Source organism: Hoplias malabaricus, chromosome 11, assembly GCF_029633855.1.
Source record: "Hoplias malabaricus isolate fHopMal1 chromosome 11, fHopMal1.hap1, whole genome shotgun sequence".
NCBI lineage: Eukaryota > Metazoa > Chordata > Actinopteri > Characiformes > Erythrinidae > Hoplias > Hoplias malabaricus.
The window spans coordinates 4,539,249-4,555,490 of NC_089810.1; the positions used below are offsets into that span (position 1 = coordinate 4,539,249).

The 16,242-nt window shown below is 43.4% G+C and overlaps 1 protein-coding gene across 4 annotated transcripts in view; it reads left to right on the forward strand.

Moving 5' to 3' along the window:
- Positions 1-6,047: 6,047 nt before the first annotated feature.
- Positions 6,048-16,242, forward strand: part of hydin (HYDIN axonemal central pair apparatus protein) — a 134,149-nt gene continuing 123,954 nt past the window's right edge. For 3 of the 4 annotated variants that reach the window (XM_066684401.1, XM_066684403.1, XM_066684405.1), the window contains exons 1-7: positions 6,048-6,163; positions 7,677-7,840; positions 8,518-8,643; positions 9,377-9,496; positions 10,685-10,819; positions 11,824-12,023; positions 12,170-12,294. In XM_066684401.1, coding sequence (XP_066540498.1) covers positions 7,706-7,840; positions 8,518-8,643; positions 9,377-9,496; positions 10,685-10,819; positions 11,824-12,023; positions 12,170-12,294 — 841 coding nt within the window. In that variant the 5' untranslated portion in view covers positions 6,048-6,163; positions 7,677-7,705. Of the gene's footprint in view, positions 6,164-7,139; positions 7,218-7,676; positions 7,841-8,517; positions 8,644-9,376; positions 9,497-10,684; positions 10,820-11,823; positions 12,024-12,169; positions 12,295-16,242 lie in introns of those variants that run through there. The other variant, XM_066684402.1, reaches the window with a different exon arrangement.

The window sequence follows — 16,242 nt, forward strand, 5'->3', positions numbered from 1 at the left end:
GATGGCACTGCATGCTACTGTAATAATCAGAGTCAGATGGGTTCAAGAAAACATTGGAAAACTGGAAAAGGATAAAATGTATGGGAGAGTGTATGAAGGTAACATTTATGTGGAGGTGTATATTTGGATTTAGAGAGATATACAGTACTGTGCAGATGTATTAGGCACATAAGATTAGTATTTTTATCTTATTATTATTATTATTATTATTATTATTATTATTATTATTTAAATAAATTCATTCATTAATTATCTGTAACCCTTATCCAATTCAGTGTCACGGTGGGTCCAGAGCCTACCTGGAATCACTGGGCGCAAGGCGGAAACACACCCTGGAGGGGGCGCCAGTCCTTCACAGGGTGACACACACTCACACATTCACTCACACTCACACTTATGGTCAATTTTTGAGTCACCAATCTACCTACCAACATGTGTTTTTGGACCTGTTTACTATGGTGCATCATGAAGAAGAGAATCAATGGGGACCATACACTGTTGAATAACTGAAATGTTGTATGTAGCAGGACAACATTTTCACCATCAGTTAATGATCAGCAGTTAATATCATCAGTTTCCAAAAGCATGAACAGTGGTGTTAAAAGGAAAGGTAATGTAACACAGCAGTAAATAAGCATCTGTTCCAACTTTTCAGAGTGTGTTGCAGGAATTGTACATGAGCTTTTATCATTTAAATAAAGGTTCAGGAGAATCACAGACTCCTCTGGATACTACATGGACTTTTTATGAAACAGAGTTTGTAAATCAGTTTTAAATAATGCAAAAACATAATTGAACTATAAGAGATTAAATGTAACTAAGAATTACAACTCGATTTGGTTTTTTTTATATGTATTACACGAATGTAAGAAATTACAATATCATAAATGGACCTTGGATAAAAGAATACATTAAAGCTGAGCTGTAGGATATGGGCCAGTTAAACCATGCACTGGGGTGACAGAGATTAAAGGTTTAATGTTGTTTTCCGATTGTCATGGCCCTATTGCCAGAGCAGAGGATTATTGCATTATATTCAACATGTGTGCCCTACATGGTCATGCACATATTAAATGGTACGGTTTCTTCATAGAGAGGGTTTATCTCATCAAATCCCATGAAATTTGAAAGGTATGTTCAAGGTATGTAGTGTAAAACATGCATGCATGTCCACAGGTGGGAGTGACTGGGTGAGTGTGTGAAACTGTCTAAAGGTGTGAGTGACTGGGTGAGTGTGTGAAACTGTCTAAAGGTGTGAGTGACTGAGTGACTGTGTGAGTGACTGTGTGAGTGTGTGAGTGACTGTGTGAGTGACTGGGTGAATGTGTGAAACTCTCTAAAGGTGTGAGTGACTGAGTGAGTGTGTGAGTGACTGTGTGAGTGACTAGGTGAGTGTGTGAAACTGTCCACAGGTGTGAGTGACTGGGTGAGTGTGTGAAACTGTCCACAGGTGTGAGTGACTGTGTGAGTGACTGTGTGAATGTGTGAAACTGTCTAAAGGTGTGAGTGACTAGGTGAGTGGTGTGTGAGTGACTGGGTGAGTGTGTGAAATTGTCCACAGGTGTGAGGAACCGGGTGAGTGTGTGATGCCCTAAAATGGACTGTATTCCTGCCTTGCCCCGAATGGATATGACCCACTGGGATCCTCACTGGGATGAAGCAGTGACAGAAAATGAATGAATGAATGAATGGACGAGAGGCAGAATTCTGTCAAACCAGTGAAAGCAATTGAGGGAGGCATTGCTGCAAAACCATTACCAGGACAACAACATGAGCTTTAGGCTGAGATGATGTATGAGAAAAAAAAATATTCAGCTTATTTACTTGTAAATCCAACAATCAAAATCAGACCAAACATTATCTAAGTACTGCCAGCCACCATTCCATCTCTAGATTAGACAGTAGTAATTCTGTTCACTACTTGTGTAGTGACATTGTGGACAAATTCAGATGAGTGAGGCAATCCCCTAGTGCCACAGAAAAATCTACCTTAATCCCAGCAAATCCACTCACATGTCTGTGCCTTCCCATGACCCTTTGTTACGCATGAAGTGAATGGGGTTAAATCTGTCACTAACATCAATTTAACACATAATAATAAAGCAGGAGAGCATTATCATAATACCTGTACACGTGACAAACCATGAACTGCCGAACTGCACACGACATGCATGAAATATTCATTCATTCATGTATTCATTGCAGCAGTTTCCAGTAAAGATTCAATCTTGAACACATGTGTCATGGATAGTTCAGAGCATCATTTTTTATACAATATGAAACTCTTAATATGGTTATTCATTCATTCCTTTCCTGTAACAGCTTATCCAGTTCAGGGTCGCGGTGGGTCTGGAGCCTACCTGAAATCACTGGGCGCAAGGCGGGAATACACCCTCAAGGGGGCGCCAGTCCTTCACAGGGCAACACACACTCACACATTCACTCACACCTACAGACACTTTTGAGTCACCAGTCCACCTACCAATGTGTGTTTTTGGACCATGGACCAACAGGAACACCCGGAGGAAACCCCCACAGACACAGGGAGAACACACCACACTCCTCACAGGTCTCTGGAGCTGTGTGACTGCGACACTACCTGCTGCAACATACCATTTAAAATACAAAACTACATTCAGAAGATTATTTGTGGTAGGGGCTGGTTAATCCCAGAGAGACTGAATGCAGTGGTCTATATACAGTGTTTTTACGGTACTGTGCTGTGATAATCTTTTACAGACTGATCCAAATTGTTTGTGAGTTCATTTCAGTGCTATACACTTCATACCTAATGTGGCAGGTGCCTGAGAGTGGGATGTTGGGGACTCACCATCTAGTAGAAAGGTTTCTGTTAGCATGTGGTGCCCCTGGATCTCACCACACACAGAGAGAAACGCCCTGATTGGGCTTTAAGGGTGAAAGGTATGTGGTATACACATGGTTAATAGACTGTTTTCTTTGTTTCAGAAAGTTCAGTTAGTGTTAGTGCTAGAGCTGTTTGTGTTAATAAAAAGCATTTAGTTAAAAAGGGCCTTGTTTTTCCTCGTCGTCTTCAATGAATTTGCTACACTGGTGTCAGAAGTGGGATGTACTCACTGAATTTGAGAGTATCCAGCAACACATCAATCAAATTCAAAGAGTAGACCTGTAACAACAATTATGTTATTGACTTATCATACATTCATTCGTTCATTATCTGTAACCCTTATCCAGTTTAGGGTCGCGGTGGGTCCAGAGCCTACCTGGAATCATTGGGCGCAAGGTGGGAATACACCCTGGAGGGGGCGCCAGTCACGGGAACAGGGCAACACACACACACACACCTATGGACACTTTTGAGTCGCCAATCCAACTACCAACGTGTGTTTTTGGACTGTGGGAGGAAACAGGAGCACCCGGAGGAAACCCACACAGACACAGGGAGAACACACCACACTCCTCACAGACAGTCACCCGGAGGAAACCCACGCAGACACAGAGAGAACACACCGCACTCCTCACAGACAGTCACCCGGAGGAAACCCACGCAGACACAGGGAGAACACACCACACTCCTCACAGACAGTCACCCGGAGGAAACCCACGCAGACACAGGGAGAACACACCACACTCCTCACAGACAGTCACCCGGAGGAAACCCACGCAGACACAGGGAGAACACACCACACTCCTCACAGACAGTCACCCGGAGGAAACCCACGCAGACACAGGGAGAACACACCACACTCCTCACAGACAGTCACCCGGAGGAAACCCACGCAGACACAGGGAGAACACACCACACTCCTCACAGACAGTCACCCGGAGGAAACCCACGCAGACACAGGGAGAACACACCACACTCCTCACAGACAGTCACCCGGAGGAAACCCACGCAGACACAGGGAGAACACACCACACTCCTCACAGACAGTCACCCGGAGGAAACCCACGCAGACACAGGGAGAACACACCACACTCCTCACAGACAGTCACTCGGAGGAAACCCACACAGACACAGAGAGAACACACCACAACCCACACAGACACAGAGAGAACACACCACACTCCTCACAGACAGTCACCCGGAGGAAACCCACACAGACACAGGGAGAACACACCACACTCCTCACAGACAGTCACGGGAATTGAACCCACAACCTCCAGGTCCCTGGAGCTGTGTGACTTATCAAACATTACACAGATATTTCCTCAGTGATTTTCATGTTTTATTCGTTTGGAATATTTAAACATTTTTAGATTCCAATTTTGTATCTCTGCTATTTTAATAACTAAGTTTATCACGCTTATTTCTGGGTCAATATCTCAAACACCACAAAAATATATATCATGACAGGCCTAGTGCAGAGGCCATTCCTCAGTGCCATTATATTAGAGGCTACTGCTTAATTTGTGCCAGAAAGAGGATCTGGTTCCTCTCATATTTGCAGCACATGTGTTCTAGACCTTGTCGATCCAGCACCTCTGTGTTTTAATATATTAAAAACATTTAAAATAAGCAAGATTAATAAACACATTTTAAGTTAATGAAACCCTGTAGCATCAGTTCCAAAAACCTGAATGGCTCATTTTCTTCGATGGTAATTGCAGTCCATCAATCACATTTTGTGGGCTTATGCATCAGGAGTGCTAGTGGACAGTGATGGGAGGACTACACTCTTAAAAAGTGCACTGTTGTGTCTGTATGTTCCACCCAACTCTCTGTGTTCCCTTTCCTCATGTTTTACAAATTAAGCCCTGCCAGAGGCCCTCCAGGGTCATGTGCTGCTGATGTCACTGAGGACCCTGAAACAGGTGGCTGCTGAGCTGAAGGAGTCCATCCTGGGCATAAGGCCACCACAGCGCACAGTTCCATGCTACATGGCGGAAGAAGAAATCGTGTGTCAAAATACCTGGCACTTAGCCTCCTCTGCTGGCACCGCAAGAAGCACAATCACAATAACTGGCTCCTGCTGTGCACAGCAGCCAGTGGTTGGGCACATGTTGTTAGCACTGGAGCTGTGGGAGAGTCTGTTAATAAACGGTATTTAGCTAAAAAGTGCTGTCATCCTCCATCCATCCTTTGACGAATTCATTATAATATTTTGGTGACTACTGCAGTCTCTGCACAATTGTGGGAAGCGCAGGGGGCTTGGCTGTGCAGTGTGGCTGCCAGCATGCATTGCACCCCCTGCTGGGTCACATTCTGCATTGTAACTCTGTGGCGTGTTTCTCTGTGTGTCCCCTCTCCTGTGCCAATGGTGGGTTTGACGTCTGGGGGCTTTTTGTGCATTTTTGAAGGCCGTTGGTGTATTTCCTGCTCAATAAAGAGCACTCTGCCTAAAAGTGCTATGTTGTCCTTGCCTTCTTTGATTATGTTTATATACCTTTTACACGGTATGTACTCTGTTCGGCTCTACTCGTTTTTGGGATCTGGTTCCTGGAGCTATGTGACAGTGGTTCTACCTGTTACACCACCGCCCCTCGCACTGAAATAAACACATGAACCTGTCCGCATTCAATAAAAGCAGTGAACCCCAGACCATCCGCCATCTTGACTGAGAATTCCTGCACTGGCCCTATGTATGACTTCAGATGTCATGCTGCATAAACTCATAGCATTTAAGTTAAATCGGTTAAATCAATCAGTTATTTTGACTTAAAACACAAAACAGGACTCTGCTAAATAAACATTTTAGTTTCACAAAATTGCTGAAAATAATTGAATGGTTAAATTGAGTGCAACTTTTCAATTTATTTTAAGTTAGAACTCAATCCAGATAAATACTTTGAACTCAGGTTTACAGTGTAGGACAAGTACAATCAAAATAAGATTAAAAATAAAATACATTAAGCTAAGCCAGTCCTGTTCTCAGACATTTAAACCCTTGGGAACCCTTGTAGTTGTAGCTAAAATCAGATGTAAACACGGGTAATGAGAGGTGAACGCGCCTCTCATGAACGCGCCGCACGCTCCTGTTGTTCAGTGTTGCCTCGTTGCTAAGGAAGGGCCGAGGGTCCAATCACAGGGCGCCGCTGGCGGTCTACCCCAGTCGGAGCTAAGCTTACTGCGGGGCCAGAGCCTCGGCGCTGGGCGGGACTGAATGGTGCCATGGCAACCACCAAGCTGTGTGTGTTTTGAGAAAGGTGTTGCTAGCGCTGAATAACGAACTCAGCTCGCAGAGTAAGTAACGACCATTTTTAAAACATTTTACATGCTTATGTTCATCTTTAACATAAGATATAACCCTGATCAAATGAAAGACAACGTTTCCAATAAACGTTAGTAAAGGAGCAGCTGGATATACATCCGTGTGTACTGTCCTTCCACCCATAGCCAGATTAATGTTACAGTCGAGCTGAAATCACACTTGTTTATCTTCTTGGTTCATGTGCTCGTGTGTAAGTGACCGTGTGAGTGTGTGAACGTGTCCACAGGTGTGTGTGTGAGTGAGTGTGTGATGCCCTGTGATGGACTGGTCTTCCTGTTTTTCACACACTCATTCCAGACAGGCCCCAGAGCCACAGTGAGCCTAATCTGGATGAAGCAGTTACAAGGGAATGAATGTGGCGGTCATCTGCTCATTTTTGCCCAACAATGATTACAATCACATGTTAACATTATTTCATTATTTGATGTAATCTGCCATCCTCCAAGCTATTTCTTTTGGGATTTGTTACATGTCTGAGTGGCAGAAATGGGTGTATATTTACAAATTAAATAAAGCTGATAAGACAAAGCTGATAAGTCTCGCCCCTCGCTGTCGTTGTATTCTTAGCTGAACCTATGTGTGCTTTTAGGTCCCTTACATCTTTATCTGCTACTCAAAACATGGGAACTTCTTTTTTAATTCATCCGAGAACTTATACTTCCGTTTCGGCATAGCTGCTCGAGCTGAGGGTGGGTACATGAGCTTTGCCTGACGTAAACAAGGACTACTGACGTGCAGACTGACCAATTAAATGTTTACAGAGAAGGTTATCGACCAATAACGGTAGCGCTACAGTCAGACCGTCCAATCAGAAGATGTTAGGCTACTTCACCACGCCCCCTTTTCACTCCAGCGAACCAATCGGAGTAGGGGAGGGCGGGACTAATTTGTGAACGAAACTTCTCGAAGTTCTATGTAAGCTCTAGAAAAACAAAATGCCGGACGTTTGTGAAATTCCGGCCGGACATTTTTTTAAGTCTAAAAGAGAGGACATGTCCGGGTAAAAGAGGACGTCTGGTCACACTAGTTAAGTATCTTGTGTCACAGTCATTTTAGAAATCACTGCTTTCTTTATTTTTTGTGCAAGCTCCAGACCATGGCAGCTTTTTTATATTTTGTTATGGCACATGCAAAGCGCATAGAAAATAACCTGAATAACAGATTTCGCTATTGTTTATTTACTATTCATAGCTTTTGTTTTTAATAATAATTATTGTTTTTTTACTAGCTGATTGTAGATGATTGAAGTATTCTGCCATTTTCTGATTTCAGTTTTAAGATGTAAATGAAATAATTTTTAATGGGTTTGAGGAGAAATGTAAGAACATTTGCTGTTGTGATTTACAATAATGGCAACAGAAACAAGGGGTTGCAGTGTCCACAATACAATTTATTTTAATACTAATATTGTAAACACTGAATTATTGGTTCCCTTTGAACAAATCCAGAGTCTATACACAGCTCTTCTATTATCTTTGATTACAGAGTTGGAACCGAGGAAACTACATTCCATAATGCTGACCTCTAAGGTACAATCTTCACACTCTACTCTTCAGAGTTTGCCTTTGAAGATGCCAGAACTTTTCAAAACAAAAGTAGCAGCACCAAGAATTCCCAAACTGGTAAAGTGGGAAGACAGAACCAAAAGGGTGAGTGTCTCTGAAACTGGTGCAGGACATTTTCAATGCTGTAGGAATGAAACTGATTAAACTCACACTGTTTCTGAATATTATATTCACTCTAAAATCTCCCAAACCTAGTTAAACACATGGGAACAAAACTGTGTCAAGTGTTTCAGGGTTTTAAGAACAGTGCGGTGGTTTGCATTTTCCTGTTGTTTTTGAATTATGGAAAGCACTGTATGTTTGGGCCCTACACAAAACTGGCAGTTATTAAAGATTAACCACACTCGCCCTTTCATTATTCATTCATATTTGAAGTTAAAGTCATTTTTGCTCCTGACCTTGAAGCATAGTAAGTGCAGTTTCTACTATGAACGACTGATGGTGGGCCACAGTTAGCTGTTAGAGCCTTTAATAAGCTACACATTGTATAGATTTTGATTCAGCAAATATAAACCTATCTAGATTTTCCGAGTAGTATGGTATGCATGTACTTACAGCCGGAATATAACATGAGTGTGTCCAATACGCACGTGTACACTTTATCTGCACATTGCGGAGTGTGAAATGGAATTGAAGGAGTGGGGTAAGCATAGCTAATGTTTGCGCTGATGCACTCATATACATTCCTAAATGATACTGCCAGCCAGACTAAATGTGCTCATTGTTCACAGAGAAACTAATTGAAGCTGATCTTGTTACAGCTGTCTCCATCCGCGTATGCACACGAAATGTCTCAGACTACAGAAGAGCGATTAGCCAATACGCATGAGATGCATCCACCTCGGATTCTGGAGCTGTTAGACATGAGCGAGACCACGCACCAGAAGGTAAACTATCAGGCTTGCTCAGTCATTCAGATGAGAACTTGTCCTCACCTTCTCCTTCTTTTCTAATATGGATTTAGTCTATTTGTAAATGTCCTTCATTACCATAATCCTCTTTGTCGGTGTGCTGAGGTTGGGAGGGTGACTCAGGCACTGAATTTGATATGCAGCACCATTGTAAATGCATATGCATTAACAGAAAAGAGTTCCTCTTGAATTATTCTTGAAAGTAGAGCAGTGTTTTGACTCTCTTCCTTCCTGCACTTGGCACTTTTTGAATGGGAAGTAAACTGGATGTGACTGCGGTAATTATACAGGAGACGCCTCATTTACAGTATATGCACTTTTTCCATCATACCCCCTGGGCGCACTTCATCTGGTTTCTCTCTCTCTCTCTCTCCCGTGCACCTCTCTCCCTTTTTTCTTTCCCTTTCTCCTGCATTTCCTCCTTCCTCTTTTGTCACACACCAACTCAGTGTCCTCTTTCTGTTCTCCCAGCACATCCTCTTCCCATCCAACCCTCCTTTTTTTCTGTTTTTCTGTTCTGGAATTTTGAAGTGCCTTCAGCGAAACAGATACTTGGACGGCATCACGGCCTTTTGATGTGAAACAAGTCAGACGCTTTGTGGCCGCAAACAAAAAGCCAAAGGAAACTGGATGTTTTATAGAGAAGTGGCCCTTTACTGTTCACTGTCCAGTGCTGAGGGGTATGTTTTGCTTTCCCTTATGTTCCCAGTTCTCTGCCCTGGATGTGGACCAGCCTTTTTTCCAGCCTTACCCGTCAGAGATTGTCTTCCAGAACTACGTGCCCTCCGAGATGTACGAGGTGCCGCTGGTGTTGCGCAATAATGACAAGGTGACTTTGAAGAAGAGCTGAGCGCTTTATAGCTCAGCACATATTAGACCGGACAATGATTTGTGAATGTACCTCAAGTGCATAGGTGTGAGGTTTGTTTGAGAAGCAGAGCATAACGACAGTCTTTTATAAATTAATTACAGCTCAGCAAACACTGATTGGGTTCCCTATTGAAAAAGGGGTAAGCAGAAATCAGCTAATATGAATAATTGACAAGAAAAAGCTGAATTGGGACTGGGTTCATCACTTGAATGGATACCTTTTCAACTGGCCGGCATTTCTCTCCTGAAAGCCACACTAGGGGTCATCAGCAGGCCAAATAGATTTATTGCCATCTTTTAGTGGAAACAGCTTCACCATTGGAAAGTCCATGAGAAAAAAAATGAACGTCCTGATTTAGCTCAGTTTAACCGACCTAACTTGTTTTCGAAAATCTCCTCATTACTAGCGTTAATGTAGTAGCGCTAATCGATACATGGAACAAACTCTGTGTCTTTTATAGATAAATACATTAAGATCCCCATTTCCTCTCCAGCCCTGGACGCTGACGACATGACCACTTTCCATTTGGCATCAATGGTAGAAAATGAAGAGCTACAGAAACTGCTGCCATGGTTTTATTTTTTAAACTAGCTTGCTATTTCTTGTTTACAAATGTCAGACTGCAGTGCCTTAGTGATTCGGCTTAAATATTTGCATTCCAACTGGACAAGCCTTATATCTCATTAAAATTACATGAATGAAAAACTTAATCGAGCGTGAAAAAGCACAGCATCTGTTTGGGAATATGAAGCCATGAGTTTTAGCTTGAGCTTAAATAATTCCAGATCTCCTGTTTGTTCTCTTTTCACGCCGAGTTGGAAAATGAGGAGTGTCTCTTATGCCATACGAGATACGAAGGAAAATTAGACACAGTTTGGTGGTTCAAATAAAGGATGTATATTAATAATTGTTCCATTATTGTGTTGTTAAGGGGCCACATAGTGCAGTGTATCTTTCAGAACATGGCGTCGCTCAATTTTTCATCATGCAGCAAAGCCAATCACAGCTCAGGCTTCATATCCGCACTTGTCCAGATGTTAGCAGCATTAGGAACAACAGGGGGATCACATGATGTTACCGTGCAGTGTGTTTTGTTCATTTTATTCAGGGTTTATGCCTTCATGCACTTTCTTCTGTTCCCTGCAGATTCCTCACTTTGTAAAGGTCGTTGAGGAGGACTCGCTGTATTTCAAAGTGATCGCCCCTGTAAATGCGTGCAACAAAGTGGCCCCAGGCATGACCTGCACCTTTACAGTTCTCTTCACCCCACAGGAGAACAAGGTACACTTTATTTTAGTTGGCTGTCTTACTGATTTAGTCTTGTTTGCTGTGAAACATCAGTGTCGAATATTGCAATGCAGTGCAGTGCGTGGGAAAGCAATGGGAACACGTGTCTTGGTGAGCATGGGGCCCACGAGACGTGTAGCTTCCACCTACGTCCACTCTTTCCCCTATCAGTCACCATTCTGTGGTCTGTTGTAGCCAGCTAATCTGTTTCGCTGTGGTGGCACATTATTACTGATTATAGTATAGTGTGACTCCAGAGCAAGTCCCCATAGACCTCAACACTCTAATTCAGTCAGTGGTTTTCAGTGGGTCTAGTTAAACTTCAAAAGAGGCCAGGTACTAGCACTCATCAATATGTGACATTTTATTGCCTATGATTAGATAACACTGAAAGATCAGGATCACTTTGTAGTGATTACAATTACAGACTGTTCATCTGTTGCTCTGCATAAACTGTGAGGGTCCTTTCAATATGTTCTTTAAGAGCTGGAATACACGGGAAGAGTTATTTGAATGATGGATTGTTCTGAACGCTGCAGTAACGTTAACACAGTGGTGGTGGTGTGGTAATGTGTGTTGCACTGGTACGAGTGGATCAGACACAGCAATGGTGCTTGAGTTTTTAAAGCCCTCAGTGTCAGATGAGCTACTGCCTGTGACTTTACATCTACAAGGTGGACCGGCGAGGGAGGAGTGTCTCACAGAGTGGAGCGTGAGAGGACACTCATTCGAGCAGCACTGCTGTGTCTGATCCACTTGTGCCAATGTAACACACACTAACACCACCACTTCAGTGTCACTGCAGTGCTAAGAAATCATATCTGCTCTGTGGGGTCCTGACCATTGAAGAGCAGAGTGATAGAGGGTTAACAGTCTGTAATTGCAGTATAATAGGTATATAAACTCTTCAACTGCACCACTGCAATTTTCTTCATTTGATTTAGATTTTTAAACCGTGGGGTTGTTGTTTACCTGTGTTCGTGTGGTCTTTCCTACAGGACTATATCCACAGGGTGCTTTGTGTGACCGAGAGGGAAAAGTTTGAGGTGCCCATCCGGGCAATCGGGGGACGTGCCATTTTGGACTTTCCCGACCAGGTCCATTTTCCTCTGTGTCCAGTCAAGTGTTCATCACAGAGAACCCTTCTAGTGCGCAACATCGGGAACTGGGAAGCCAAATTTCATCTCAGCACACAGAGGTAAGAGGAAGAGTTATGTGCAAAATAGTTTTATAAAAACAGAAACTGCTCCGCTAAGATGTACTTAAATGAAGTCACACGTAACTGTGCCGTTTCTATTAGCATGTGAGTTCGTGTGAATAACCCTGGTCCACTTTTTCTCATAGCCCGTTCTCTGTAGAACCTACAGTGGGGACTCTTGGTGTTGGAGAGTGCATGCAGGTGACTGTAGATTTTCTGCCTAAAATTACAGGAGACCACAGCCAACAGCTGCTGCTTCACTACCACACAGGTAGAGTAATTACAGAGTATTTAAAGCATTAGTACATTAGGATCATTATGCAGCTGTGCTTTATTCTCTTAGAATGCAGTTTTCATACCTGTAGACTTCAGGACATGTGGTGTTACATTACAATACAGAGATACACAATATTTTAAAAATAGCATTCCACATGACAAAGCATTCATTCATTCATTATCTGTAACCGCTTATCCAGTAAACCGGAGCACCCAGAGGAAACCCACACAGACACAGGGAGAACACACCACACTCCTCACAGACAGTCACCCGGAGGAAACCCACACAGACACAGGGAGAACACACCACACTCCTCACAGACAGTCACCCGGAGGAAACCCACACAGACACAGAGAGAACACACCACACTCCTCACAGACAGTCACCCGGAGGAAACCCACACAGACACAGAGAGAACACACCACACTCCTCACAGACAGTCACCCGGAGGAAACCCACACAGACACAGAGAGAACACACCACACTCCTCACAGACAGTCACCCGGAGGAAACCCACACAGACACAGAGAGAACACACCACACTCCTCACAGACAGTCACCCGGAGGAAACCCACGCAGACACAGGGAGAACACACCACACTCCTCACAGTCAGTCACCCGGAGGAAACCCACGCAGACACAGGGAGAACACACCACACTCCTCACAGTCAGTCACCCGGAGGAAACCCACACAGACACAGAGAGAACACACCACACTCCTCACAGACAGTCACCCGGAGGAAACCCACACAGACACAGAGAGAACACACCACACTCCTCACAGACAGTCACCCGGAGGAAACCCACGCAGACACAGAGAACACACCACACTCCTCACAGTCAGTAACCCGGAGGAAACCCACGCGGACACAGGGAGAACACACCACACTCCTCACAGACAGTCACCCGGAGGAAACCCACGCAGACACAGAGAGAACACACAGACAGCCTCACAGAGAACACACCACACTCCTCACAGACAGTCACCCGGAGGAAACCCACGCAGACACAGGGAGAACACACCACACTCCTCACAGACAGTCACCCGGAGGAAACCCACACAGACACAGAGAGAACACACCACACTTCTCACAGACAGTCACCCGGAGGAAACCCACGCAGACACAGAGAGAACACACCACATTCCTCACAGACAGTCACCCGGAGGAAACCCACGCAGACACAGGGAGAACACACCACACTCCTCACAGACAGTCACCCGGAGGAAACCCACACAGACACAGAGAGAACACACCACACTCCTCACAGACATTCACCCGGAGGAAACCCATGCAGACACAGGGAGAACACACCACACTCCTCACAGACAGTCACCCGGAGGAAACCCATGCAGACACAGGGAGAACACACCACACTCCTCACAGACAGTCAACCAGAGCGGGAATCGAACCCACAACCTCCAGGTCCTTGGAGACACCTACGACACCTACTTGCTGCGCCACCATGCCACCCACAATGCATTCAACATAATCCTAATACACATGTGTATTACGTGTAAAATGCTGCAGTTAGTTTTTATACAGCTCTGTGCGTTGAGCCAGAACTCGGCCAACAGTCACTCTCTGATTGCACATAGATTCTGCAGAGTGGACAATGAGCAGTGAGGCAGGAGACGCTGCAATAACACAAGACAAACACAACTGTTTATTAAATGATAGACCACACTGAAACTATCCTAACAACTTAAATACGCTAACAACTTAGAAATATCATTACGCTGAGAAACTGGACATATTAAAAACATTCAGAAAACCATACTGCAAGGCCTGGGTAGAGGCATTTCAGTGCGTTATATTATTTCTTTAACACAAATGATTTGCTGAATCAAATTGCAAATGGCACAGTTGGAAGAAATAGAATTCAGGAGTCAGGAGGAAAAATATATAGTATCAGGATGTGGCAGATTTGTTTCAAAGCAGATAATTCGCTAAATCCTAAGAAGATATGCCCTTCACAACATGTTGACTCATTTGACACATTTTAGAAATCTCTCTCAGTGTCCGTGTGCATCAATATGCATCAGATTCATGAGTCTGAAGAGGTCTGAAGCACAACCCACATTATTAATTATCACTGCTCTCTGACTCAGAGGCATAGCTGTACTTGAATACTCTAATACTGATATTAAGATCATGTACACTTCTAGACAAGTTATTCTTGTGGAAATCCACTAGAGTGTTTGATGTTTAATGTTTAATTCTTATCTCCAACAGTGACAGCTTTTTAAGGAATGAACTCATGTGTTGGCAACTTGAACGATTTGTGACCAAATATCACTGCAAATTTTACTAAAAAGACTACTCCACACATTCCTAACATAATTAGAAGTTATTTTACGTTCAGTAAGTGAGCGTCCATCCACTGGCGCTGCCGTATCCCTGAATACACTCTCCGTGTCCCAGAGATGAGCTACAGATACAGATTAGCAATAGCATTAAACAAGCACAGAACACTGACGTTTTTAACCATTTTAACTTAGTGTGTGGTTTATGGTTAGACAGAAATCCATGTGAACATCTGCAGATATATTTAGAACACATTTTTACACATTTTAAGCTTTTTTAAGTTATATTTAGTGTATCATTGTAGTAGCACCATACTCCATACATTGTGCACATCACAGATAATAAACCTAATGCAGGCGGTAATTAGACGCTCATTCAACTGGGAAATAAAGCTCACTAAAAATAATTTTTGACATACAACGCACTATGTGAGTTATTTTATGACCTACAGAGTACGTAGGGAGACATTTGGGAATCGTTCTCGGCTTCGCTGCAGCACGGAAACCTCTCTCACTTGTCACTCACACATTCAGACAAGGAGAACAACTTTATTAAACTTTAAGCCAAACCAGAGGAATAATTTTGGCAGATTGTCTCGATAAAACATTCTACTCCAAGCATCTGCTCCACTCTCAGAGCGCAGGGATCAGAGTGCGGGATCAGATTATTTACCCTGTAAACAAGGGAAAAGACTGAGACAAAGGAATATGTGGCTTGTGTCTACAGTTTCTTACACACTAAAACAACACATGCGTGTAATCCGATGGTTACTGAAGCTTGTATATGATCTGTGTATGTATAACTAACTTAGATTCAGACAGAAGAGCAGAGAGACACATTAGAGCCTGGATTGCTAACCGTTTACCATTAGATCCTATGATGAAAATGCTAATGTGGCTAACCAATTATAATGTTTTATTCTCCTCATTATACTACACAGTAGTAGATCCTTTACCCACCTGACATAGAGAGGAGGTGGGTTTCTGTGCTTCTGGGTGTTGTAAATCTCTCTCCTGCGTTGAGAGAAGGGCAGTGAAGGAGAATGGGCAGTGTATCTGTCGTTCCCAATCAATCCCAGTGTTTTCTAAACATTACTGCTGCGCTCTGAAAACCAGACAGCCGGTCCCCAATATGATGCCCATGCCAAAAACATTGCAACCCATGAGTTTCAGCGGTGTTTCTAATCAGCCTAGCCCTGTGGCTAATGTATAAAAATAGCTGGACTCGTATGCCCTGTGTTTCAGATGAAAAACGTTTCATTTTGGTTCTTCCTCTGAGCTAGAGGCATTATCCTGTCCTATTAACAGTGCTTATAAATCTAAACTGCTTGGGTTTCTCATGCTTACAGTGGAACAGCTTATAGTCCCTGCTTTGTAAAGTGGCTACTTCGTTTGGTGTGTTATTAAGGTAATGTGTGCTACAAGTCGGTTTAATAGAGTACCTAATGAAAACAGAAGCTATTTAGAAAACACTTTCCCTGTTGGCTTTTGTTTTTGGTGTTTTTTCCATCTCAGTGAATGCTAGCATTTCAGGGACTACTGGTCATTCACAGACAAATACGACCTTCATAAATGGCCCTTCTTAGAGTGGATGTGTTTGGATGTTGAGGAGATTTAGCTGATTGACGCCTGATTCA